Consider the following 24,897-nt stretch of genomic DNA (forward strand, 5'->3'; position numbering starts at 1 on the left):
CATTTTACAGTGAGTGTTCCCCTGAAATGACCCATCAACCCACGTACCAACAAACTTGTGTCTTAATCCACTCCGACAGCAATGTCATGTCCGCTACACAATCACACTAAAGCCTGCAGTATGGACAACGTGAGACCAATGAACACTAGAGGACAGTAGAAGCTAAAACTTCACATGGTAATATTACTACTTAGAGATAACGCTGAAAAATAACACACGTGTGAGAGGGGAGGTGCAATACGAGATTCCTCTAATGCACAACAGCAATCACTAATAAAAACAGTCCTTGAACTTTTTATTGGTTTATATGTGAAGTGTCAGTTATCTGAGCTATGCTTTTATACTCATTCATTTTTGAAATGTTCGAGAATGATATTCATATGGTAACGTTTATCATAGTCATTGCACAATTACTTTTTTATGCCTTCACCAATCATACATTCTTAATTATATGGTCTGATTTTTTAACATGACTGTGTGGAGTGCTTGATTCTGATTCGTCAATTGTGGCATTCAGTGCTGATATTCAATTCTATGCTATTCTATATTATATCTATTTTATTTTTTATGGCTGTCCAAAATATCCCAATTGACAAATCAGAATCAAGCATTCAGTGATCTGAAATTGTATTGGATTATATTCTATATTCGTCTTTTAAATTTTATTTTATACATGGCTATCCGAAATGTAATATTCTGTTCTCTTAACATCCATTATATTCAGTTCCTTTCATGTTCAAAGTTAAAATCAAAATTAAAAAAGTTAAAAGCTAATAATATGAAATCCTATTAGCCTACATGTTATTATATTACATTTCTTATGGCTGTTCTAAAACAGAAAATGTTCTTTTCTTTTGACACTTTTCCAAGTTGTGAGTTTTCCAAGTCATCTGAATCTTTTCGAAGTCGATATAGTATTTCAAAGTCACTTTTGAATCGAAATATTTGTAAACATCAGCTCTCGACTGAAAGTGGCATTGGCCTTGGCATCTGTAATGCCGTGTGTTACGCGCCCGCTCCCCGCCCAGCAGTGCGTTATCGCGCGGAGATAACTCCGTCTAACGAGGGTCTCCTCCGGGTGTGATAAACGGCAATCCAGTCCTCTATCTCCTCCTCTACAACCTTCGATCCCTGGAACTTACATAATTCCCTGGGCGACCTAATGCTCGCACCTGCCGCGCCGCCGGTCAGTGTTGGTCCAGGCTGCTGCTCGTGCTCGCCATCATGACCTGCTGTGATCAGAGATGCGCGCTCATCACAGGGGCCGTGCTGGGCGCCCTGATCGCCGTGCTGGGTGGGATTTTAATCCCGGTGGGCGACATGGTCATTGAAAACACCGTCAACAAGGTAAGCCGTCGTTTTTGCATATCAATATTCGGCGCACATGCGTTTGCAGATACTCCAGACAGACAGATACGGTACATGATGAAGTTGCTGTGGAGAAATATTCTGAATAATTTGGGAACAGCACATGTTGGGTACAACGTACTCTTAATTATGTATAAGATTAAATAAAATGGGGTTTTGGGGTCAAGGGCTTTTTTTTTCTTTTTTTTTTTAATAAATGTAAGAATTTATTGATTAGAATTTTAATTAATCATGAACTGTCATAATTTTTAAATTAAAATGACGTCTAATACAATTTAAATATATGTTGTGTGTATGTAAGACATTTAAACAGCAGGTTCTTGTATTGCCTCATAGTGTCAAGGTCAGTGATCGTGTGTGTATTTTTCTTCTGAGGCAAAAACATTAGAAATGTTCAATAGCATTATTACAGTCAAGATTTTAAGGTGTGTGCCTATACAGAAATTGACTGAAAATAAACTCATGTTGAGAAATATTCATTGGATTGTGACAACTTGCCCCACTCTCCCCTATTTTTAAGCATTAAAAGGTATAAAATATGTATAGAGTGTCTAATACCAAGTGTGTTTTGTGTCTCTAAGGAAACAGTGTTGGAAAACGGGACTTTAGCATATGACACCTGGACGTCTGTTGATGTAGCAATATACAGGCAGTTCTGGCTGTTTGACGTTCAGAACCCCGATGAAGTTGTAAGTCAAGGGGCCAAACCTGTGCTGGTGCAGAAAGGACCGTACACGTACAAGTAAGGCTTGTGGCCATATAGATACATATTCAATCTATACTCATGCAAACAAACCATTCTTATTTTTCTCTTAAAGAAAATCTTCAAATTTCAAATTTACTTGACTAGATCTCCATCTCCATGTGAAATAAAGCAGAAAGAATCTCAGTACATCAGACTTTTGCCAAAAGTATAGACTATTTTTGCCTACTTCTAAGACTTAAGACTGCTAAAAAAAAGACAGTATCAACATAATGCACTTCAAGCTTGTTCAAAAGTTTTGTCATGCCGTTTGTATGTTGATAAGTTTATCTGATGGGGTGATGCTTGTCTAATCTAAGGCAAATGTGACACTCCGTCCTTGTCACGTACTAAAGTAATATAAAAAGCAGTAGTTTAAACAATGTATAGTGAGTACTGTTGCTCATTTTTTATTTTATCTATATATTTAATATATAAATACTATTTCACATATTTAAATGTTATTTAATTCTATTACCTTTACATTTTAAATGGATTGTACATTAGCATCAATTGGCTTAATTACCAAGGATACAAAAAAAAGTTACATAATGTGGTGATGTTATATATTCTTAAAATATGACATAATATGACCAGTAAAACACCACATTAACTAGCATTTATATTCCAATTTTAAGCCATTAAATGGTCATGATGTATTTCCTAGTGGTCTGATGTGCTCTCATCCTCTCTGTTGTCTTCCAGGACACGTTTTATCCCCAAAAGAAATATCACCTTCAATGATAACTTCACTGTGTCCTTTGTGCTGCCGTATGGAGCCATCTTTGAGCCTGACATGTCAGTAGGAACAGAGGATGACATGTTCACATCACTAAACCTGGCTGTAGCAGTATGTATTTTAACAACCATCTCTTGCCATTCCTCTCTGCCCTCCTGTCTTCCTCCTCGTCTCTTTTCCTCCCTAGTTCTCCATGCCAAATTAATGTGATGAGTAATCCTCAAGACTGGAGTAATGGCGGCTGAGAATTCAGCTTTGCCATCACAGGAATAAATTATATTTTTAAGTATATGAACTGCTATTTAAATTTGTATATATTTAAAAATATTACTATTTTTACTGTTTATTTGATCAGATAAATGCAGCCTTGGTGAACATTGAGACATAAAAAAATCTGGTAACTTTATATTAGGTGTCTTTGTGCAGTACATTAACACAACAAGTACATTACTTAGTACTTATTTTTTGATGTTGTATTGCAAAGTGTTTATGCAGCATATCAATTATTTAACGGATATCAATTATGGAAATGTGATAATGTGTTTTGTATTCTAAATTCAAAGAATTTGCATTGGATCTCAGAGGGTTACATCTCTGTAACAACACATTTACATGCAACATGCGGGTATTACAGTTGTATGCAAAGTATTTGACGTTAATGCTTGATTAAAGACTGACAGAGTGTGTCTGCTTCCTGAACAAGGCTAGGAAGACTGTTCCTGAGTGTAGGTGCTAAATAGGAAAAGGATTAACCGCCTGCAGTTGATTTTGATATTCTAGGTATTATCAACTGGATATAATTTTGAGATCGCAATAGACGAGATGGACTAATATATGTTAAGAGCTCGCTCAAGTACTATATATACCGTTACTTTTTAAGTGATATATACTTTTTAAATAGATTAAAAATAGAAACAGCTATTTATAAATTGTAATATTTCTTCATATTATTATTATATTAGTAATATTAAAATTATTTATTAAATATATACACAGAACTGTATATAACAAATTGTTACAATTTCAAATTTTATATATATCAGGGTCATTTCCTCCGGAGGCAAGGGAGGCAGAGTCTCCTCAAAAAATTGGATGAGAAAATAATCTATATTAGAAAAATAAAACAACTCAAATATTACAAAAAAGAGTATAAATCTAGTATAAATAAATACGTTTTTTTTTTATTTTTAAGTAACAGTGTCTAACAGTGACACCCGCAGGTAACGTTACCTTCCCTGAGCTTGGTCCTTTCCCAAATGGCTAACTTCATATGCACTTACGGTCCTGTGGACTTGCAGTGGCTACCACATGCGTGTGTCCATTAAGTCCACAAAACTGTAGGGCGACATTTCAAATGATACCAAACATGTATAATACTGTATGATAATTATTCACACTAAACCATATAGATTTTTGGGTGAATATCTGTTGCCTTTGGCTTGCTCAGTTGGGGATATTTAATTTAATTTAATCAATCAATAATACTATTGATCAGCCTTACCAAACGTGGATGTTTTTTCCACTAGAAACAAACCTTGTTGTGCTATTTTGATTTAATACTGTGAAGTTGCTTTGATACAATCTGTATTGTGAAAAGCGCTATACAAATATACTTGACTTGACTTGACTTGACTTGAATATCTGGTGATCTCAGCGTGAGAGAGAGACAACATGGGGGAGGGGATTGACTCGGGATGCTAGTTTCTCGAGAGAGTCAAATGTTAATTTCCAGGAAGGTCCTTTGTCTTCTGCAGTCTGTTCCTCAACCAGACTGCCCGGCATTTCTCAATTCTTCCAATTTCATATGATTAAAAGAAATTAGATACATTTTTTATGTCTTCATTTGATTACTAGTAAAAAATACAACACCGAATTTGTGTGGGAAAAAAACATTTCATAGATTTTTTAAAAAAAAATGTTGTATAAGTTTAATAATTTTATAAGTTTCATGATTTCAATTAATTAGACATGCTTTTAGATTACAAAAAATTGTACACCACGTATCACTAGTAGTTTTGGGGTTTCTACCATAGGAATAAATGTAAAAATGCTTAAATTAACTTGATGAGATTTATACTTAATGAATATAACATTAATTACATGTTTACATAGTTAATGTAAAAATACAAAATAGAATTGTATTTGGTGTCTCTTTTATATGTAATGTTTATTTAACCATAAATATGTGACAACATTACGTATAACTGGGACATGAATTTACATTTTATATGTATATACATATACACACATATATAAAATAATAGTAATATTAATCTTTAACTCTTTTCACTCACGTACTGACCCTTCATATAGATTAGACTGTTTCAGCATTGGTTGTCAGCTCTAAAGCATGTCAGTCATTGTTTGCCAAATCAAAAGATAAAATGTTGATATCTGCAATTATCTGTCCAAAGGCAGCACAGCACTTGACTCTGTATGTTAATGCATAACTAACAAAGTTGTATAATCATCATCCCATATTCATGGTTATAGCTTATATTTATAATTACAGATGATGTTTAATCAGATAAAAGTGCTTTACAAGTAATAAATGCAAATAAACTTTGCTTGAGGCTGAATACAGTTGTTGATTTCAAGGTTTTATTAGGCAGATGAATTTATGATTCCATTCTTGATCAGTCTTTATTTCCTTCTCTTCTAGGGTGTCTACGCTTTACTTGATCATAAATTGGCAAATTTGTTTATCCAAAGTTCCAATTCCAAACTTTTCCAGAAAAGGACTGTTAAGGAGTTGTTGTGGGGCTACAGAGACCCAATGCTGAACACCATGTTGGGAGTTTTCTATCCAGTAAGGATGACAACACTTGATGGCATTCACTTGCTAATAAAGGACCTTTATTGATTGATAAAGTGTACAGTAAACAGAAAAACTGCAATTAGATAAGATTTATTGTGTTGTTGTGAGTGTGCAAAATCATTTGCAAATTTGAACATGGCCAAGACCAATTTCACTTTACATGTATGTAAGAATACCAAAAATAAGAATGTCCTATGTAATGATTAAAGATACATGAAAAAGCCAGAAAACTCCAATTTTAACTTCTTTTAATTCTGAAGGTTTTTAAATCAGAGTTTAAAAATGCTTATGTTCCTAGTTGGTATTGCCCTATTTGTTGTGTTATTTATGCATTAATGTTCAAGAGAAAGTACTTTGTTTCTTTCTTTCAGTACAATGACACCACCGATGGACCATACACTGTGTTCACAGGCAAAGATGACATCAAAAAGGTAGCCACGATTGAACGCTGGATGGGTGAAACGTAAGTATGTTACATTAGCATGAAGAATATGTGCAACATGGAACATATATGTGATTATTTGAGTTGTAGCTGTTTGTTGTTCTCTAGAATACAAATGGTTCACCAATTGTCAATAAATGTCTTTCTGATTTTTTTTCTATTTTTTTTTTTTAATTAATCACATTCATATATTAAATCCAACATTAGTAAAACACAGACTAACAAAAAAAAAACTATTGCACAGATCACTGAGTTACTGGAATGACTCTTATTGCAACATGATAAACGGAACAGGCAAGTTTACCTCTAATATATTACATTTGAATTGTAATTATCTTACTGTTGACATGAAAATGTATGGTATGACTTCTGTCCCAAAGCTGTTGGCCTAAAACTGGTAGATGTGTCCAATAAAGAAATAGTGTGCAGAGCTTAAAGTTTTGCATCTGTTTATCATCTAATTATAGGGCCTTCAGCACTTTTAAGTCACAATTTATTCTGATTTCTTTTACAAATGTAATATTTCATACATTATTTAATTGTTATTCACTTTTGTATTCATATGTCAACAGATGGTTCCTCCTTCCACCCGTTCCTGGACAAGAAAGAACATCTGTACTTCTTTTCTTCTGATATCTGCAGGTATTTTCAGTTCGTTCCCTATGTTAATCAGTAGAAAAAGTACTTAAACCACACTTATAAATTATATCAGTGCCTTATATAACAAAATATGAAACCAAATCATCTGCAAACAGCTGTTTGAACAACATGATGTGTCTTTTACTAATGTTAGACAACCACAAAATGTCCTTCTGAACAGTGTATCTATTGATTTGTGAACTTCAAAATGTTTTGCTTGTGCTTATGCTAGCATTCTTTACAATAAATGGCATTTAGTTTGACACGGTGTATGACATTTATACATTACGTGTGACATTAGTGTCCACATATTTTATGAGGCTACTATAATACAGTATTTTGAAATGTCACACATCAGCAATGTTCTCATATTATGTTCTCGATTAAAGTCCCGTTACCTCCATGGACTTTCATCCTTTCCCATCCGATTAGATTTGATTTGGAATCATGATAAGATATAATGAATCCAAGTGCGTTTCATGCGTCCACTCTTTTGTTTGTCATTACCACCAGAGGTCAGGCCACTCATTTTCTTCTGCAGGGTCAGAGATGTCAGAAAAGATTCTAGCAATGCCAACAATCCTTCACTTTCATCATAATACATCTTCTGTGACTGGAGGAGATCAAAGCTAGACAGTGTATTTTTTCTTTTAGTCATAAGTGATGCAGTAATTGTTAAAAATGTTTTTTTATTTATAGAATTTTTTTCCTCAAGTTTTCATTCATGCATACACAATAGCTAAAAAAGCATTTAGACACTTAACAACACACTTAAAAATGTTATTGCATATATATACAGTATATACAAAAAATATTACATTAAATGGCACTTATTTTCAAATATATAGCACACTTAAAACAAAATATGTCACAAAAATATTAATGTAATATGATGAAACAATAAAAAAAATAAAACAATTCATATACACTATTGCTTAAAACGTTTGGGGTCAGTATGATTTTTTCTTTTTAAAGAAATTAATACTTTTATTCAGCAAGGATGCATTAAATTGATCAAAAGCGACAGTAAATGCTGTTCTTTTGAACTTTCTATTAATAAAAAATTTGAAAAGAAAAAAAAAAATTTTTGTTTCCACAAAAATATTAATCAGTACAACATTTTTCAACATTAATAATAAGAAGAAATGTTTCTTGAGTTGCAAATCAGCATATTAGAATGATTTCTGAAGGATTATGTTACACTGAAGACTGGAGTAATGATGCTGAGAATTCAGCTTTCATCAAAGGAATTACATTATATTTTAATATTCACATAGAAAACATTTAAAATTGTACTAATATTTCACAAGATTACTGTTTTACTGTATTTCTAAACAATTAAATTAGCCTTGGTCAGCATAAGAGACTTCTTTCAAAAACATTCAATCTTACCGACCCCCAAAGTTTTGTGTATTACATCAATTATAAAACTGAAGACAAAAAGTATGTGGACACTTTCTGGTTGTCAAACAGTACGATAGTGGACAAATCATTAATTAATGAATTAATGTGATGAAGCACACCTTGCCCCCTTTGCAATAAATCGTATGCTTGTCTTCTAGGTCAATATCTGCTGTATATGAGAGCACTGTGGACCTGAAGGGAATTGATGTGTATCGGTACATGTTGCCTGCTGAAGCTCTGGCCTCTCCAGTGGAAAACCCAGATAACCAGTGCTACTGTACAGACCCGGTGATCACCAAAAACTGCTCTATGGCAGGACTTCTCGACCTCACTGCGTGCAGAGGTCAGTGCTTTGAGCCTCTTATAAAGTCAGTCGAGACTAAAATGTATTGAATGCATTAGTCCTTCACAATGTAATTTGTGAATTTGCCCACAGGAACCCCAGTATTCCTCTCTCTACCCCACTTCCTCTATGGCTCCAAAGATCTCGTCCAGTCAGTGATCGGACTGAGTCCAAACCCTGATGAGCACTCCATTTTTTTGGACGTGGAACCGGTGAGGAGCTCATTTCACTTTACATAAGTTTTCTTTCTTTAAAAGCAGGAAGCTTGATGATATGATAATATAATGGTTATGCATCTTGTGTCATTTGTAGATTACGGGTTTCACTATGAGATTTGCAAAAAGGCTTCAGCTCAACATGTTGTACGGCCCATCGAATGATATTGTGTACGTAAACAGACATCACACGTTGTCATGAATGCCTGTGCGCTTTGCTAAAATTCATAAATGCCTGGTCTAACATGATGTCTTATGTGTGTTTTTTTCTCACAGAATTTTGAACAAAATCACAGACCACACAGTTTTCCCTATTTTGTGGGTGAATGAGGTGAGTGCTATTTAAAGCGGTTAAGTCCAGCTAAAGCATAAGAGTCCAATAAAGAAACCAGGGGCCGTATTCACAAAAAATCTTAAGTCTAAAAGTAGCTTCTATCTTACTGATTTAGGGAAAACTACTTAAAAATAATGTAGTCAGTCCTAATTTTAAGACTCTTACATTTTTATTTTTTCATTTATTTCACAAAGTATCCCAGCGCTAAAACCAGCTTGTCACTAGGACCAAATCACAAACAATCCTAAAATGGCTGTTGCTGGCAATCCGCCCCAAACACACTGGACACCATTGAGGCAACAGGCGATAGAGACTTGAGTGCTGAGCCTTTTCTTCATCAATGCAACAAATATTTTGATTTATGGATTTTAATCTGCAATGGCATAACAATAAGATTAATTTATGTACAGGCAAACACTGAATGATGTACTGCACTGTATATGTATTAGTATAAAAAATACATTATTTATTTTTAAATAAATTATATTTTAAATAATATTTTATATTTATTAATAAAAATGAATTATATATATATATATATATATATATATATATATATATATATATATATATATATATATATATATATATATATATATATATTTATTATTATTATTATTATTATTATTATTATTATTATATATATATATTTTTTTTTTTTTATATATATTTTTTTTTTTTTATATTTATCATTGTATTTTTCTTATGCCATTAATTAAAACATTAAAAAAACAAAAATAAAAAAAAAACAATTTAGGTTGAATTAAACCATTTAAGTCCAACTAAATCATTTATGATTATATAAAACATTTAGGTAGAATTAAAGCATATAGATCAAATTAAATAATTTAAGCTCATATAAAACATTTAGGTTGAATTAAAGCATTTAGGTCCAACCAAAGCATTTATGCTCATACAGTATAAGGTTGAATCAAAGCATTTAGGCCAAATAAAGCATTCAGGTCCAACTAAAGTGTTTAGGTTCAACAATTGACCCAAGGTATATATATATAACAGGCACATGTTTATAATATATGCAAATGTGACATGTATAGTGCGTGATTGTATGCTGTGGGTTATGAATATAGCATTTTGATAGAATAAGCCCTCTCTAGATCCGTTATCTCCACTAAGTACTTTAGACCCATTGGGACCAATGGAGTACTTTCTGAAATCTTACAACTGATATATCAGAAGAATTATTACGGTCCATAAACAGCTAATCTCACACATGTCTGACCCCTGGAGCATCTGATTGTCTCATCAGAGCAGGATTAGGTGCCGCCTCGCTGCTGACTATAAGATTTCTGTCTCTTATTTGTGTTAGACTGCAGTCCTGGACGACGAGACGGCCGACATGTTCAAGAAAGAGCTGATTTCTCGATTGGACCTGCTGGAGGGGTTTCAGATCGGATTTATAGCGGTCGGCTCCATCATATTTGTCAGCTGTATGATCGGATTGATAGTGGTGTGCACCAAGAAAAATAAACAAGGTTTGATTGCATAAAGGGAGGGATGCTTGGTGCTTTGTGTCTTTGATTTTGATAGCACCCTTTGGGGGAATTGTATATTGTAATTGTTATTTGAGCTCAGAGTATCGCAATTCTATTTATATCATTTATATACTCTGCAATTTTGAGGAGCAAAATGATTTCCTTTGTATTTGCTTGATATTGTATCAAGTCATACTTTCAATAGTTATCAGGGTAAATATTCTGCATTTATGTGGTCATACTGTGGTTGATTTAAATTTGAAATAGTTTTGTATGTCAGCAGAATTTCAGTAAAACAAAGAACTGTGAAACTTGGCCTCATTGTTTTTTTTTCCATTGTTTTTTTTTATTTATTTTTTATTCCTTTCTGTACTATTTTTATAGTTGTTGCTTTATACATGCCTCAAATCACATATCAAATTCTAGCTTCTCATGCGTAAGAACAACCACCAGGCTGAAGAACAGAGAAACAGCAGAAATTCTGGAACAGATTTCTCTGTTATTCCCTGTAAATCCATACGATTTATTTTCCACTCTCCAATGGCCGCTAAATCAAAATGGGAGGGTTTGTAGAATAAGAGGCCGGTGGTTGAGTGGGACACAGGGGCTTGTTTGATATTAAAAGTAGGGCTGGGAGCACCCTCTCTCTGCTTTATGAATTATGAAGCGCCACTGGTCATCTCCGACTGTTGCTTTTCTGCTCTGGTTTGAGCTATGGGTTTTGAAGTGGTAAAGGCCAGAGCGAACAGCATGTAGGTTTATACTTTGGAATACAGGCTTGGATAAAATAATAACATTCTGATAACTTCTCGAGTTATATGAGGCCATGTATAATGCATTATATACACAGTACATCAGAACCATATTGATACTTGGTTGGTATTAAAGGTTTTTTTTTTAGTTGTTGGTAATAGTATATCATTTACCCTCTTTTAACGTCCATGCACCATCATATGCTCACCCAAAATCGATTTCTAAAAACACTAATAATTTAATAACAGCATTGAATGTAATCTTTAGTAAATCTCAAAATAAATTGCGTATTCATTTTCATGCTGTCCATTATAAAGCTGTGGTACCTAAATTCTTTTGTAATGTTTAAAACAGTTGATTTAAGCAGTTTTGAGCAGTTAAATCAGGCCATAAGGAAAAATTGCTTTAAATGTTATTTTTATAATATAGGCTATATATGATTATAATATTGTAAAGCAGTCAAAGCAGGCTATTAAATTAAGATAAGGGACAGGGAATGTTATATAATTTATATATGATTTTGTACTGTAATAAACAATGTAATAATAATATACAGATTGGTTTAAAGTAAGTAACCTGGTTGCCTTAAAATTGCAATTGAGTTCATTGAAATTAAAATTTTGAGTTAATACACTGAAAAAATGGATAAATCATGAAAATATATATTTTTTACAGTGTAGCCAAGTATATCCGCTGCCTAAATGGTGCAGAAAAGGTAACGTATGTAACATTGTAAATTGTATGACTATCAAAGTCGATATTGGCTACGTGTTTGCATTTTTATAACAACTGCGACTCTTAAACTGTCCGATCGATGTTTTCTAATCTCGCGATAACTGACTGTTGAACGTCACCTGCAGCAGGTAGGCTATGGCGCGAGTTTATCAGTCAATTACAGTCTAATTAACCGATAGCAAATTTAATACCTGAGTGAAGACGACCATAAAACTGACTGGAGCAGCTCCGGTGGAAGATGACTGGATCTAAAACACTGTAAGTTACCAAAAACACACATGAAAAAACCCAACACGAGACGATGGCGCTTTCAACGTTACGTGACAGACAACTGTGGGTTCCAGTAAAATTCGGTTGTCACTCTCTTGAAAAATTCAGAGTGTGAACAACCTAACCGTATTATGCACTCAAACACAAGACTGATAAACGTATTCTCTGCTGCTCTGTGAAGTTGGTTTTCCCGTTCCATTATTGTCCTCATAACTTCAACAACTTAATTTGACTGTTAAAGTCATGAATTGAATGTGAATATTTTTCGGTACTACAAATATAAGGAATTCTCTGATTCTCTTGTAAAGAGTCCTAAAACATGACATGAAGTTGTTTAATGTTCAATCTTATATTATTAATAAATAGGAATACACGAATCAAGACATTTAATAAAATAAAATTATCATTAACATTCACAGGGAATACAGCATATTTTCTATAGTATAATATTAAAACGTTATATCGTTACTCCAAATGCCATTTATAGAGGGCACAAAATGCCACAGCAAAAAACAAAAACATGAAACTTCTGCGAAATGCAGATTATGTCAAAAACATCTCAAGTTTGGCATAAAAATTAATTTTCAAAGGAAAAAAATGTGTAGATGTGAATGAAATGCATCTAATAGCATGTTTCTAGAGCTGAGCTTTTGAACTATTTACAGACATTCAAAATACAAAAACAAAATATAAGTTACACAGACATCAATCCAAAATTATAAGCTGTACAATGCTATACATCATCTAAAATGAGAGACAATCACTGTTCACACTGAGCAAACCAGAATTCATTAACATATTCATTCCCAACATCATCAAACATGTGCCTGTATAACAATTATACAACATGCATGATCACATGCCTCATTGGGCATTTCCTTACGTGAATTAAATACTATGGTATTACTGGGGCTTGAGTAAATCTACCATACAAAAAAAAAAAAATCTGCTTTAAGGCCTATTCACACCAAGCATAACTATAAAGATAACTACTGTAGAATAACTATATTAGCGTCCACACCAACAGACAGTAACGTTCTGTTTTGTCGTCTGCAGTTTTAAATGCTCAAGCTCTTTAAAGTAGGATGGATTCTGATTTGCTGTCAATGTTTTTATCATTCATCAACTAAAATTAAAACTATATCTTTATTGTTATCATTATAGTTATTGTCATTGGTGTAAACGGGCCTTTAACTGATTTACTGTGGTTCAGTATACCATATTAATAAAAGAGGAAAACGTGCACATACACTCACATTTTAAACCAATAGTTCACCCAAAGTCTTAATTTACTCTTATGTCATTCTTTCTTTCAGGAAAGACAAAAGAAGATATTTTGAAGAATGTTCACACTGCTCTTTTCCATGCAATGAAAGCATGACCGGTGACTGTCAAGCTCCTTAAAGTCCTGCGTGTTTGGAAGGTCGTGAGGGTGAGTAAATGATGATGAAACTTTCGGGGGGTTGAACTATCCATAAGGAAGCAGTGATGTATTTGGATTATTGATGTTTCTCAAAGCACACTGGGCAAACACACAACACTCTTTACAGTTTTATGGGCTCAGAGAGCCACCTGTCTGGTACAGTTTGAAATGTCTCCAAACCATCTTCTCTTCCCTTATGAACATCTGTGGTGCAGCTGGGCTGATGTACTTTGGTCAGTGCGTCCAAGAAGAATTCTCATGATCCATTCAGTCACAATTAACAATTAATTTGTTAGAAAACAAGCTTTTACTTTACTTGAGATGAGCAAGTACTTGAGAAAGTGCCAAGAATATGTGGTATGTACCAAGAAATCCAAATTAAAATTAAAATTGTCTGACCTTTAGTCCATTTATGTTAGCTTTGAGGCTAATGCTAATGTTAGTGTTTGTCTAAAAGTTAAAACTGCTTTCATACTCTCATGAAATTCTCTTGCTTCTAATCCATTTATTTGAGCTTAGAAGCTAACTTTTAGCAGCTATATGTACCTAGAAATCCAAATTGAAATGTGGCTTTTAGTCAGTTTCTGTTGGCTTAGAGACTAATGCTAGTGCTAGTTTACACAAAATACTCTCATGATCCATATCTGATCAAAATGGTATTCGATATGTTGTACTAGAAACCAAAACTGAAAATGTTGTTAGTTTTAGTCCTTGTCTGTTAGCTTTGAGGCTAATGCTAACGCTGGTGTACTCCTAAAATTTGACAACATAAACCTTTAACACATATGCACATTTAAGTCTTTGTCTTTAGGTAAACAAACCAAAGATATTGATGACTCATCTTGCACTCAGGAGCATATGCTACATTTTGTCCAATCAAAATGCTCTTTAGAATGAGAATGTCCCTTTAGTTGGTACCACCTGCCTTTGGCTAGCATTAGCAAAAAGCAAATAACGGTTCATTGCTGTGACGTAAACTAAAGTAGCAACTATTGACTATTTAAAAGGATGAGCCGTTAGATATGTTCCACCAAAAGCAAAGAGCGTTGATTGATTTTATATATATATATATATATATATATATATATATATATATATATAAAGACGGCTATACAGGAAGCACCTGAGATGCTTTGAGCTTGAAGAAAAAAAAAACAGTTAAGGTTCATATCAGAGGAATCTTCTCCAATATTCTCCTCCTCTATTTTCCACTCGAGTTCTCTCCTGATGCATGTCTTTATTCCTTTTCATCATCTCTACATCCATCTCCTTCCACTATGTTCCACCTCTATGCCTCTAGTAAGTGGTTCCGGCGGTTCCTGCTCTTCCTGTGTTCCAGCAGGGGTTTGAGTTTGCCCAGATCGCCTCTCATGGGGCTCTGTATGCTCTGCAGACTCTGCATCTGCTTGCGTTCCTTGCAGTATTGGTGCATGGCCAGCGTCTCAGCCGGGCTGAAGGCCGACACCAGGGCTTTAGGGTGCAGTGCGGCTGCCCAGCTCCAGGGTGACTGCTGTTTATTGCTCAGGGCGCTGACTAAAGCCTCGCTCAGAACCTGGAGACGGATCTTAGCCAGAGTGCGCTTGAAGCCATTCTCTGTTGCCAGACAGTAGTACAGGCCCTGGTCTGAAGAATGCACCGAACGGATGAGCAAACCGTGATTGGTGGACACCACACGATCGCTCAGCTTCACCTGCACACAAAGAAAAGAAGGACTGATTAATGCATGGTTTTTAAATGCTAAGCAGATACTAAAGTACTTTAAAAAAGAATAAAAACATAATACATTGATTTTCGAAATTTATAAAATATCTGCTTATATACTATTTTGCTTATACATGCTTAACGCTCTGGTGTTTTTCGGTAATTTTTTTATTTTTTATAATTTTTTACAATTTTTTACTTCATTGGAATTGTAAAAAAAAAATATATATATATATATAAAAAAATAAATCATGGACATGATTCAAAAAGGTTAAATGGTCCTGAAAACAGTCATTGTACTTTTTTACTTTAATTAATACATTTAGAATAATGTAATCGTATGAGTATAGAATGCTATTATAGTAATATAATAAAAAAAAACTAATATTATATTAAAATATAATAATGTTTTATTTAATTATTTAATACATTTTATATAATTTTTAGGGGTGTAACAATATATCGTGTCACAATATATCGTAATACAAAAATGCAACAATATATATCGTGTCATAGTGACAATATGTATCGTGGATAGTTCAGTTTTCAGAGTCAGTACTACATTAAACTACAATATATTATGTTGAATATAATGTATAATAATGGGGGTATTAGTGTATATATATTAAATATATATTAGTGGGTCCTGATAATGCTTATGTTATAAGTCTTATGTTACCAGTAAAAAATGGCCTACATTATTATAAATATATCTAGTCAGTGACAGTGCAAGCATATTCGTCTAAAATAATTCTGTATTTTCAGGTTCAGAATCATGAATATATTTATTCTGGTGTCACCATTGTCCAAGCCTATTCATTTACACCCACAATTTTATATCAAATTTAGCATTTAATCAACAGTACATTTTTTCTTAACCTTTTATTATATGTCTTGGAGTATCGCAATAATATCGTATCGTGAGTTCAGTATCGTGATATGTATCAAATCGTGAAATTAGGGTATCGTTACACCCCTAATAATTTTACATAAAACATTAATAATATAATTTATTTTATTTATATAAAATATTTTTTTATGAGATATATTCATTCACAGTTAATATTAATTTGTTCATCATCATATTATAATAGCATAATTTTTAATAACTTAAAATGTCATCATATAATGAATATATGAAAAATAATACTATTATAATATAATTATCAAATTGATATTATATTAATATATATATATATAATGTGTGAATTATTTTATGCAATAATTTATTTAATAAAACATTTTAATTATTTTATATAAATAATAATTATTTATTTTGCAATATAATTATATAATATTCATATATATTATATAATTTTGTATATTTTATATAAAACAATTATATAAAATGTATAAATATATTACAATATTTATAAAATTTGTATAATGATATTCATTTCTTCATTATATTATAATATTACTTTTTTAATTTATTACTTATGATAACATTATTCTAAATTAAGTAAAAAATATACAATTTGTATTTTCTAATGGGAAGAAAGTCCTTTTAGAATGTTTACATTCTGAAAATTGTCATATATTTTCTTAAATGTAAATTGTTTTGTGTGCGTCCCTATTCTTCATTCTTTATTGTAAGTCAGATGTGTTTGTAAGAGAAATAAGTTTTGAACATCCCTGTGCATCCTTTTATTTTCTTATTCTCCAAGCACAAAGGAAGCATTAAACGTTTAGGAGGAGTCAGTCTAATGGGGCTGTTTGATGATTACGAACACATGATGATATTTCATTGAAAGCATTGGAGCAGTGTACTGTATGTTGCCTGTTGAGGATCGGTGTTTAATGTTGGACAGGGTTGTCTGACCTCTTTCCTGCGATCGTTGTCTCTCTGAATGAGCCATTTAACCGAGGCCTGGGGAGATTTGGGCTGACACTCCAAGAAGGTGGTGTTGTTTTTGACTCCATACTGAGTCATCTCCACTGCATTCCTGTAGGCTGAAACCAGACATCAAGTGTTAGCCAATTCTCTCACACACTTAGTGAATATATACTAATTGTAATTGCACTGCTGTTATTCAGCAGACACGCTAACATCTGCAGATCATGATGGGGTCCGAGTTCACCGAGTTCATGCTCTGAAGAGTAGTGGGCCAGATAAGCGAATAATTGGATAAGTTACCCTGTACACTGGCCAATGATATCATATATTCAACATCTGTGTTGACTTTATGCTACTTTTGTTTTGTGCACACAGCTGGGATAACGCTTTCGCTCTTCGTTAAGACTGATATTTAATAATTCTGATGCGTCCAAGTGTTGAACTGAGTCATCTGGATCACTGACAGCATCAGTGCCAATTGTATTCAAATTAGCAGGTGTTCTGAATCTGGTCCCATGACTTTCACAAGGACAGAGAGACTGAGACAAACAGAGAGAGAAAGAAGGAAACAAGGGTGGTGGAAGAAGAGAGAGAGAAATGTGTGAGGAATTTGCACAAGATAAGTACTGGAAGTATGCACTTCATTGGGAAATTACATGTAAAATGTACATGTAACAGTTAGTATTGGAAGCAATAGTATTGGACATGCTAGTATTGGAATACTACGTCAACACATCACAAAATGACTTTGTTGCATGAGCATGTTAGCATTAGCATTGGCTGCGTTCACTTTTGAATTAGCATAATTACAAGATGACAACTTGGAGATTCTACTCTGAGCAGTTTGAAATGATTAGTTTCTATGGCAACATTCATAACGGCTGTGTTGTTGATGAGCAAAATACTTAGTCACTAGATTGATTCACCTCTAGATGCTCTTGCAAAATGTTTAATTTTGTGTCATAACCAGACGAGATTTAGTTTCTAGCAATAAGCAATTCGTACTCGCATTCAGAAGCAAAAATGCAGCACAATCACAGCCAATCTGAACATTGTTCTGCAAATTTTCTGTGACAGGTTCTGCAAAATCCACGCAATCTGGAATTTTGCGTCCGAGTGCAAATTTCCACAAGCAGATTTCGCAACAGGTTGGCCACAGATTCACCGCATTGACTAACCGAAACACTATTGACAATTGACAATAAAATAGACCTTTTTTTGCCAGCTAAATTTAGCTAATATGACCAGCACCCCAACTGTTAAAACCACTGCCAGATGATGAGTTTTCAACTAGTAATTACAAGTTTAACTAAATAAAGTTGCATTCACGAAAAGTCACAATTGTGAAAAGTGTGTTAGAAAGTCACAATTTTGAAATATAGAGATATAAAAGAAATATAAAGAAATAGTCACATTTACAGGAAAAAGTTGCAATTATGTTAAACAAACTCACAATAGTTATGTTTCAATCCATCTATTTTTATGCAAATTTTGGGATATCGTATTAAAAAAAGCTTGATAGAAACGCCAATATGCGCATAAATTCTAAAAATGTGCATAAAAAACGTATGCGCTCAATTGAGGCGGATAATTTTTTATCTAAGACAGGGTTCCCACGGGTCCTTGAAATCCTTGAAAGTTTGTGAATCTGAAAAAAAAAAAAAGTGCTTGAATTTATTTTGTTCAAATTCCATATTATTCCCTCCGGTCCACTAATGTGTTATTTCGCCAACACTTCGTGGCCTATGCACACTAGCTTGCTTGATTAACATTATTTACGCGCATTTATTTGTTACGTTACGTGTTTCGCGTTACGCGCGCATGAAACTACTACGATGGTACCTCGAGTTTCACAGACACACTGAAACATTGCAAAACTAGTCTGAAACCGCTGAAACGCAATGCCTGGAAAATGCAAGTTTCAAGATATTTGGCTCAACAAAGAAGATTACAAAGAATGCTTAAGGTAATGTAAACCCATAAGGCAAGACTTAAACTTAAAAGCATATTCATACATATATCTTACAACTTCTGGTTACATGAGCCTAATTCTTTTCAATAAAATCCAAAATCCAGATAATTTTAGAATACAGTATATAGGATGTACCGAATATTCTTCAGTTTTATGCAAAACAGAAATACGACAAATAGAATATCAGATCTCTGTCATATGGACAAAAATAAATGCAAAAAAGCTTTTTTGCATAGTTGTGTTTGACACATGAAAACTGTAACAATGTATCTTACAAGGTAACACGATGTAACCTTGCTCTCTCTTGATATGTGTCCCCACATTAAGTCCTTGAATTTGAGGGTATTGGACCTGGAAAGGTCCTTGAATTTGAAGTTAACCAAGGTGTGGGAACCCTGTAAGAAGACGTGCATTAACTAGAAACACATTTACCGAATAAAATTCCTCGATGCGCAAAAAACAAACAAACAAAAAAAAAAGCCACGTGACTGCCTCGGCAGTGGATGTGATTGGATAACTGGACTAACCAGCAGAAGTCTGCTAAAGTCTGTCATCAGAATGATTTGGTATTATGACCTCTGGCTCTGTTACGTTCCCAATTAGATTTCTAGGGGCAAAAAGGGAGTAACGTTTTACAGCAAAAGTTAACAGAAGCGTCTCACACAATTGCGTTCACAAACACAGGCATCCGAACGTAAGATAACTTCACAGTGTTGTTTATTGTGTTTCGTCTTCGAGCTCTGAGACGCAAGTCATTTATGATGGAGGATAGAAGAGCCACAGCTGCTTCCCCGATTGCAGTTCCCTCCATTTTTATTACAGATATTTTGCACCAATTTCCCAGGAAGTAACAATTTTGTTCTCTTGAACACATGGGATGGAAACAGCGCTTTATTCGCAAATGTTTTATGCGACATTGTTTTGCACATAAAATAAATGTGCACCTTTCGATGGAAACGTAGCTAATTACTTTTTAAATTTTATTGAGAATCTTAATTCTCATCTCAGCACATAACTTTGTGACATTATTTGCTTAGCCCTAGTGTTGACATGCAGGTAGTTATTACCTTTTAGATTGAACCCTCTGCACTGAGTCAGTGGATTCCCATGCATAATATCCTGCCTTCTGCTTCTCCTGGAATAACATTTACACAGGATTAATCCAACATATTTTCATATATGCATTCTTTCCTTTCACTCTTACATTCTCTCACTTTATATCAACATCTCTGTCTGAATGTTTGCACACTTCTCACTTAAAAAAACACACTCCTTGTCATGAAAGTCAAATACATTTTAGCTTAATTTCTCACAATTAACAGGATTCAGCTGTCACAAGTGCAGTGGAGTGAAATATCTGTCTTTTCCACTTCATAACTTCGGGAAGGATGTTTTGATGGGTGTTCCTTCCATCAATATTTTCCCAACTCAACACATCTGACTTCAAGAGAAACTGTTTGACTAAAGTATCAGATTAGTTTTTAACATGTCCCATTCTGAAACAATCCACAATGTAAATACTTGTGAATATGCAATATGTGGGCTGTTCTGTTTGATTGACCGGCTGTATGTGTGGGGTCCGAATGCCAAAGACTGGGTGGTTTCTGAAATGTTGCCACACAGTTGCCAAAGTGTCATGAGTGTTTTTACTGTGTTGCTATGGTGGTACAAGGTGGTCACTTACCGGCCCAAGTCAAAAATACTCACCCTCAAATCTCTCTACTGTCAGTCTCTAGTCCGTCGATATGTCTCAGGCTTTTTTTTTTAAATGTTTTATCATCTGTCATGGAAAAATCTTAAGCCAAAACTTTTTAAAATATAATAGTGTCTAAATTAATTTTAATGTGTTGGGTTAGGGTTTTGTTCAAATCCCACAAATAATCTTCAGCCCAGACTGTGTGTCTCTGCATTACAACTAAATGAAACCAAAACTGTCCTCAACATTTATTTCTGCTCCACTGCTGCTGCAATTTGCGCCACCATGAGTGTTAGTGTTTGTGTGTGTGTGTGAATGTGAGTGTGAGTGTGTGTGTGTGTACCTCTTGCCAGTGGGGTAGAATCGAGAACAGCTGAGGCCATCCCAGGCGCAGTACGGGTCCCGCGCTAAACAGCAGTCTGCACAGGCAGAGCCGTATGCGTCGCAGCGGTGCAAAGACACCTGGGACACTCCGTGCTCAGAGCTAACATACAGCTGTTGCTGTAACGCAAACAAGCCACATATCACAAAAGCTGTTCATTTAACCCACAAGACTGGTGACACCATAATTACCCGGAATTAAAGCAAACATTTCCCCCGCCACAATTTATTACCACCCCCACTTACTATATGTAGCTCTTAGTCAGAAAATGCAGCTAGATAGAAGAGCTACTAAATAAAGTTACCTTTTTAGAAGAGATTCTTAGCTTGGTGATAGGAGACTGCTTCTGAAAATCAGAAAAGGAATAGTGCCATTGAATTTAGAAGATTTTTTGTCAGGATATTCATTGATTAAAAAAAAACACACATTAGAAATTCAATTTATGCATACAATATCTTTTCCTATGAATTTATCTATATACATGTTTAAATTTCTACAGATGTTGTAACTGTCCTGAGCTCATAAGAGATGGAAAAAAGATGCATTAAAAGGCTCAAAATCTTCTTCCTTAAAAAGAAACCTAGCATTGTTTTTTTTTTTTTGAACAGACAGTAGTGCAAATTACAGTTTGTTCCACCTAGCGGCAATTAATCCCCTATGATGTTGTTGTACTTTGTACGTTTGACTGAATTGTTTGCTTGTCTTTATTTCTTATAGCTTCTTATATTTTATATACTTATACTTTTATATTGGATATTGATCATTAAAACTGGCATTTTACAAAAAGAGACAGGGTTGTGTCATTTCATTTTATTATAGGCTACATGTTTATACAGTGAAAATAATCAGAGTACATATGCACATATTCCCTGAACCACTTATTAATGTTTCATATTTTTTAAATGAAAAGTCATGTATTACTGATTTAACCGGAGTAGCCAAGGCGAGGTGAGTGATTGATTGATTGATTTTTATTTGACCCTTTTTTTTTTTAAATACGATAGAGCTTTGCACCATACATTAAAAAGAAACTAAACAAAGTCAGGATAACACAATAAAGCCCTAGGGCTTATTTCCATTGTGGAGTGACGTTATAAAAACCGCTTTTGTACCATTTGCAGAATCACCGAACTTGCATCCTCGAGTTTGTACTCCCGAGTCGAACTTGGCAAGTCCAAACTACCAAGGACGCAATTCTGAACTTTGTGTACTTGGTATTTAGAAACGCCCTTTGCTGCGTCCCAATTCAGAGGCTGCATCCTTCGAAGGGCGCATTCAAAGGCTGATTGTGTCACTGCGGCACGACAAAGGCTCTCCCAATTCGAAGATTCCTTCAAGTGCGGCCTCCAAATGCGTCCTTCATTTCCCGTGAAGTGAAGGATACAACAGATGGACCCTTCGCGGCCTTGCCTAAGAATTCATTGAGCGACAGGGTTTTTTTTAGAGAAATTTACGAATTACACTTTTAAATGTAACTTTTGGCTTTCAACTTACTCAAATATCTAATGATACAAGTGTAAAAATTCAAAATACATTTTTAAACCGGTTCCAATGTTGACATATCTTACTAAGATGCGATTATATATAGTTTATACTCTTTATTATATTCCAAAATGGGCCGCGGTGAACATATTTAGACAGTTTGTAAAACCCTGTTTTGTTTTCAGAAAGTTTAAAATAACTTTCAGAAAAGTCTGAAAAAAAAAAAAACTGTCACTCATCAACGGCAGCTGGCTATACCATCACATTTAGCAATGCTCAGTCCGAGTCTGAGTCCTTCGAAGGATGCAGCCTTTGAATTGGAACACAGCTCTTGTTTTGGACTGGCTCTTGTTTCCTGTTGTGCGCCTCCTTCTGAATTACATTTTCTAAATGCATCTTATTGATCTTAATGTGAACAACTCATCCATGCATGTTTTATTAAATAAGAATAAGTTTTTCCGGTGACATATGCCAGACTTCTATCTTTTAGTCTGCTTAAACTCCGCCCGTTTCTTACAATCGACTGCAAGCTCGTATTCAGATCTGCCTCCATCCAATCAACAATACCCGGCCTACTCTCTCTTTTTTTTCGATAACCGTTTTGCTCGAATGTATGTCACAATACGAAAGAAAAGATCTGTCCCTATTTCTGTTACATCGCATCATTAATGACATTTCTAAGAACTGTTCATATGTGTTTTAAACTAGACTTTTAAAAATTGTTTGCTTATCATTAAAAAAGGACATCCTTTGCCTATTGGTCATTGATCCAATAAAGAACATCGCAGCGTTGAGTTTGTATGTGCAAGTGCGAATATGTGAGCGTGTGTTGAGATGCCAAATTAAACAGTCCAGCTACATTTCATGGTCCATAAATTGATGATCATGATGCCTAAACCTATTTTGACGATTTCAAGCCGTCAAAGCAGATCATATGAAACCTCACAATGCAACCTTTTCCTCACCTCACGCCCAGCCTCTGTTCCTGTTAAAAATGTGCCTTTGCTTAGAAACAACATTGAGTTCTAATAAACGCTTTGTGGCACTGCCAGCTCTGCTCATGCAGTCTGCCCTCTAGATACTTTGATGTGTGACGTGTGGCGAGAACTCAGACCTTAAACACTTCCAGCTCCTCCAGGATTAGATCCTCATCCAGAGAGCCGTTTGACGGCAGAACCACAACCTTCTGTACCGTGCCTTTATCTGTGAGTGGAATTTCAGAACATCAGAAGTGTTGGACAGTCAGGGAAGCAAAAACAACCTCGGGAATTTAGTCTGAACTGCGTATGAACTCTCCATTGTTCACAGATTTTCTCTGTGAAAGCTTTTGTGTGTATCTGGGTTGGTTTTTGATGTTGTTGAGCATTTGTTCTGAGAAGCAGATCTGCATACTAGACTTCAGAAGAAAATGTGAGTGCTTTGCCAAGGTGTTCTGGGTGGTTTCTAGGTGAACTGGTTCAAGTCAAAAGAGGCCACTTTCTAGTCTCTAAATATGGCCCGTGGCCCTCCTTCAATGGAAAGGGTTCTTGCCATCTGTCTGGTGGAAATTATTTATTGGATCTCTTCAGCTGTAGAAATGTTTAAAGAGATGAGTTTGCTGTCACTAGCGGCTAATGACATTAATTCTGTGAGATCATCATAGGTGTGTATATTTCGCTGAAGATGTTCAGAGAGAGGGTTGATGGGGAATTGAGCTCAAACTCTGGAAATTCCCATTTTAAATGGCCAGCATTTCAAGACGAAACCCTGCCAAGGAGCAGCCAGGCCGCTCCGCACAAGGCTCCTGGCTTCCCATCAGGAATTTTGATAGGCAAATACAAACAGCTGTGATTTTGAAGTCTCTCCAAATGTCCCTATCCCCGTTCCCTAGTAACTGCAGAGCCTGTCTGCTGTCGCGTCTCTGATTCTGTTCTCAGATAAACACACACTCACACTCTTTCTTTCATTCTTGCATACCCATCCCAAAATGTAATATTATGTATTGGTCCTGTGACACAGCAGGACTCTATCCTCCACTTAATATTGAATGGATAGCAAACAATATGTTTATGGTTAAATGATTAGGTTTTAATGTTTGTGTAGACTCGTTGCCCCCTGGTGGTAGTTAGT

At 34.6% G+C, this 24,897-nt stretch overlaps 2 protein-coding genes across 2 annotated transcripts in view; one reads left to right on the forward strand and one right to left on the reverse strand.

The window, feature by feature from the left end:
* The first annotated feature begins 1,029 nt into the window (after positions 1-1,029).
* cd36 (CD36 molecule (CD36 blood group)) lies at positions 1,030-10,845 on the forward strand. Its single transcript, XM_084112531.1, has 12 exons — positions 1,030-1,347; positions 1,950-2,110; positions 2,816-2,960; positions 5,512-5,658; positions 6,039-6,130; positions 6,354-6,403; positions 6,682-6,751; positions 8,311-8,495; positions 8,589-8,707; positions 8,808-8,881; positions 8,987-9,041; positions 10,372-10,845. Exons 1-12 carry the CDS (start codon positions 1,225-1,227, stop codon positions 10,549-10,551), a joined length of 1,401 nt encoding a protein of 466 aa, XP_083968657.1. The 5' UTR covers positions 1,030-1,224; the 3' UTR covers positions 10,552-10,845.
* Positions 10,846-12,666: 1,821 nt separating this feature from the next.
* The window catches only part of sema3c (sema domain, immunoglobulin domain (Ig), short basic domain, secreted, (semaphorin) 3C), a 58,055-nt gene continuing 45,824 nt past the window's right edge, over positions 12,667-24,897 (reverse strand). The window contains exons 13-18 of the mRNA XM_084110939.1: positions 23,903-23,991; positions 21,611-21,652; positions 21,268-21,425; positions 20,296-20,363; positions 17,242-17,372; positions 12,667-15,408 (exon numbers count right to left, since the gene is read on the reverse strand). Of these exons, the coding sequence (XP_083967065.1) occupies positions 15,007-15,408; positions 17,242-17,372; positions 20,296-20,363; positions 21,268-21,425; positions 21,611-21,652; positions 23,903-23,991 (890 nt within the window). The 3' untranslated portion in view covers positions 12,667-15,006. The remainder of the gene's footprint in view (positions 15,409-17,241; positions 17,373-20,295; positions 20,364-21,267; positions 21,426-21,610; positions 21,653-23,902; positions 23,992-24,897) is intronic.

Source organism: Abramis brama (genome assembly GCF_963993115.1).
Source record: "Abramis brama genome assembly, chromosome: 4".
In the NCBI taxonomy this organism is placed as follows: Eukaryota; Metazoa; Chordata; class Actinopteri; order Cypriniformes; family Leuciscidae; genus Abramis; species Abramis brama.

Coding starts and splice junctions, on each gene's coding strand:
- cd36 (XM_084112531.1), top strand. CDS start 1,225: ATGACCTGCTGTGATCAGAGATGCGCGCTCATCACAGGGGCCGTGCTG. Junction 6,131..6,353: donor GAACGCTGGATGGGTGAAAC/GTAAGTATGTTA, acceptor ACTATTGCACAG/ATCACTGAGTTACTGGAATG. Junction 8,708..8,807: donor TTTTTTTGGACGTGGAACCG/GTGAGGAGCTCA, acceptor TGTCATTTGTAG/ATTACGGGTTTCACTATGAG.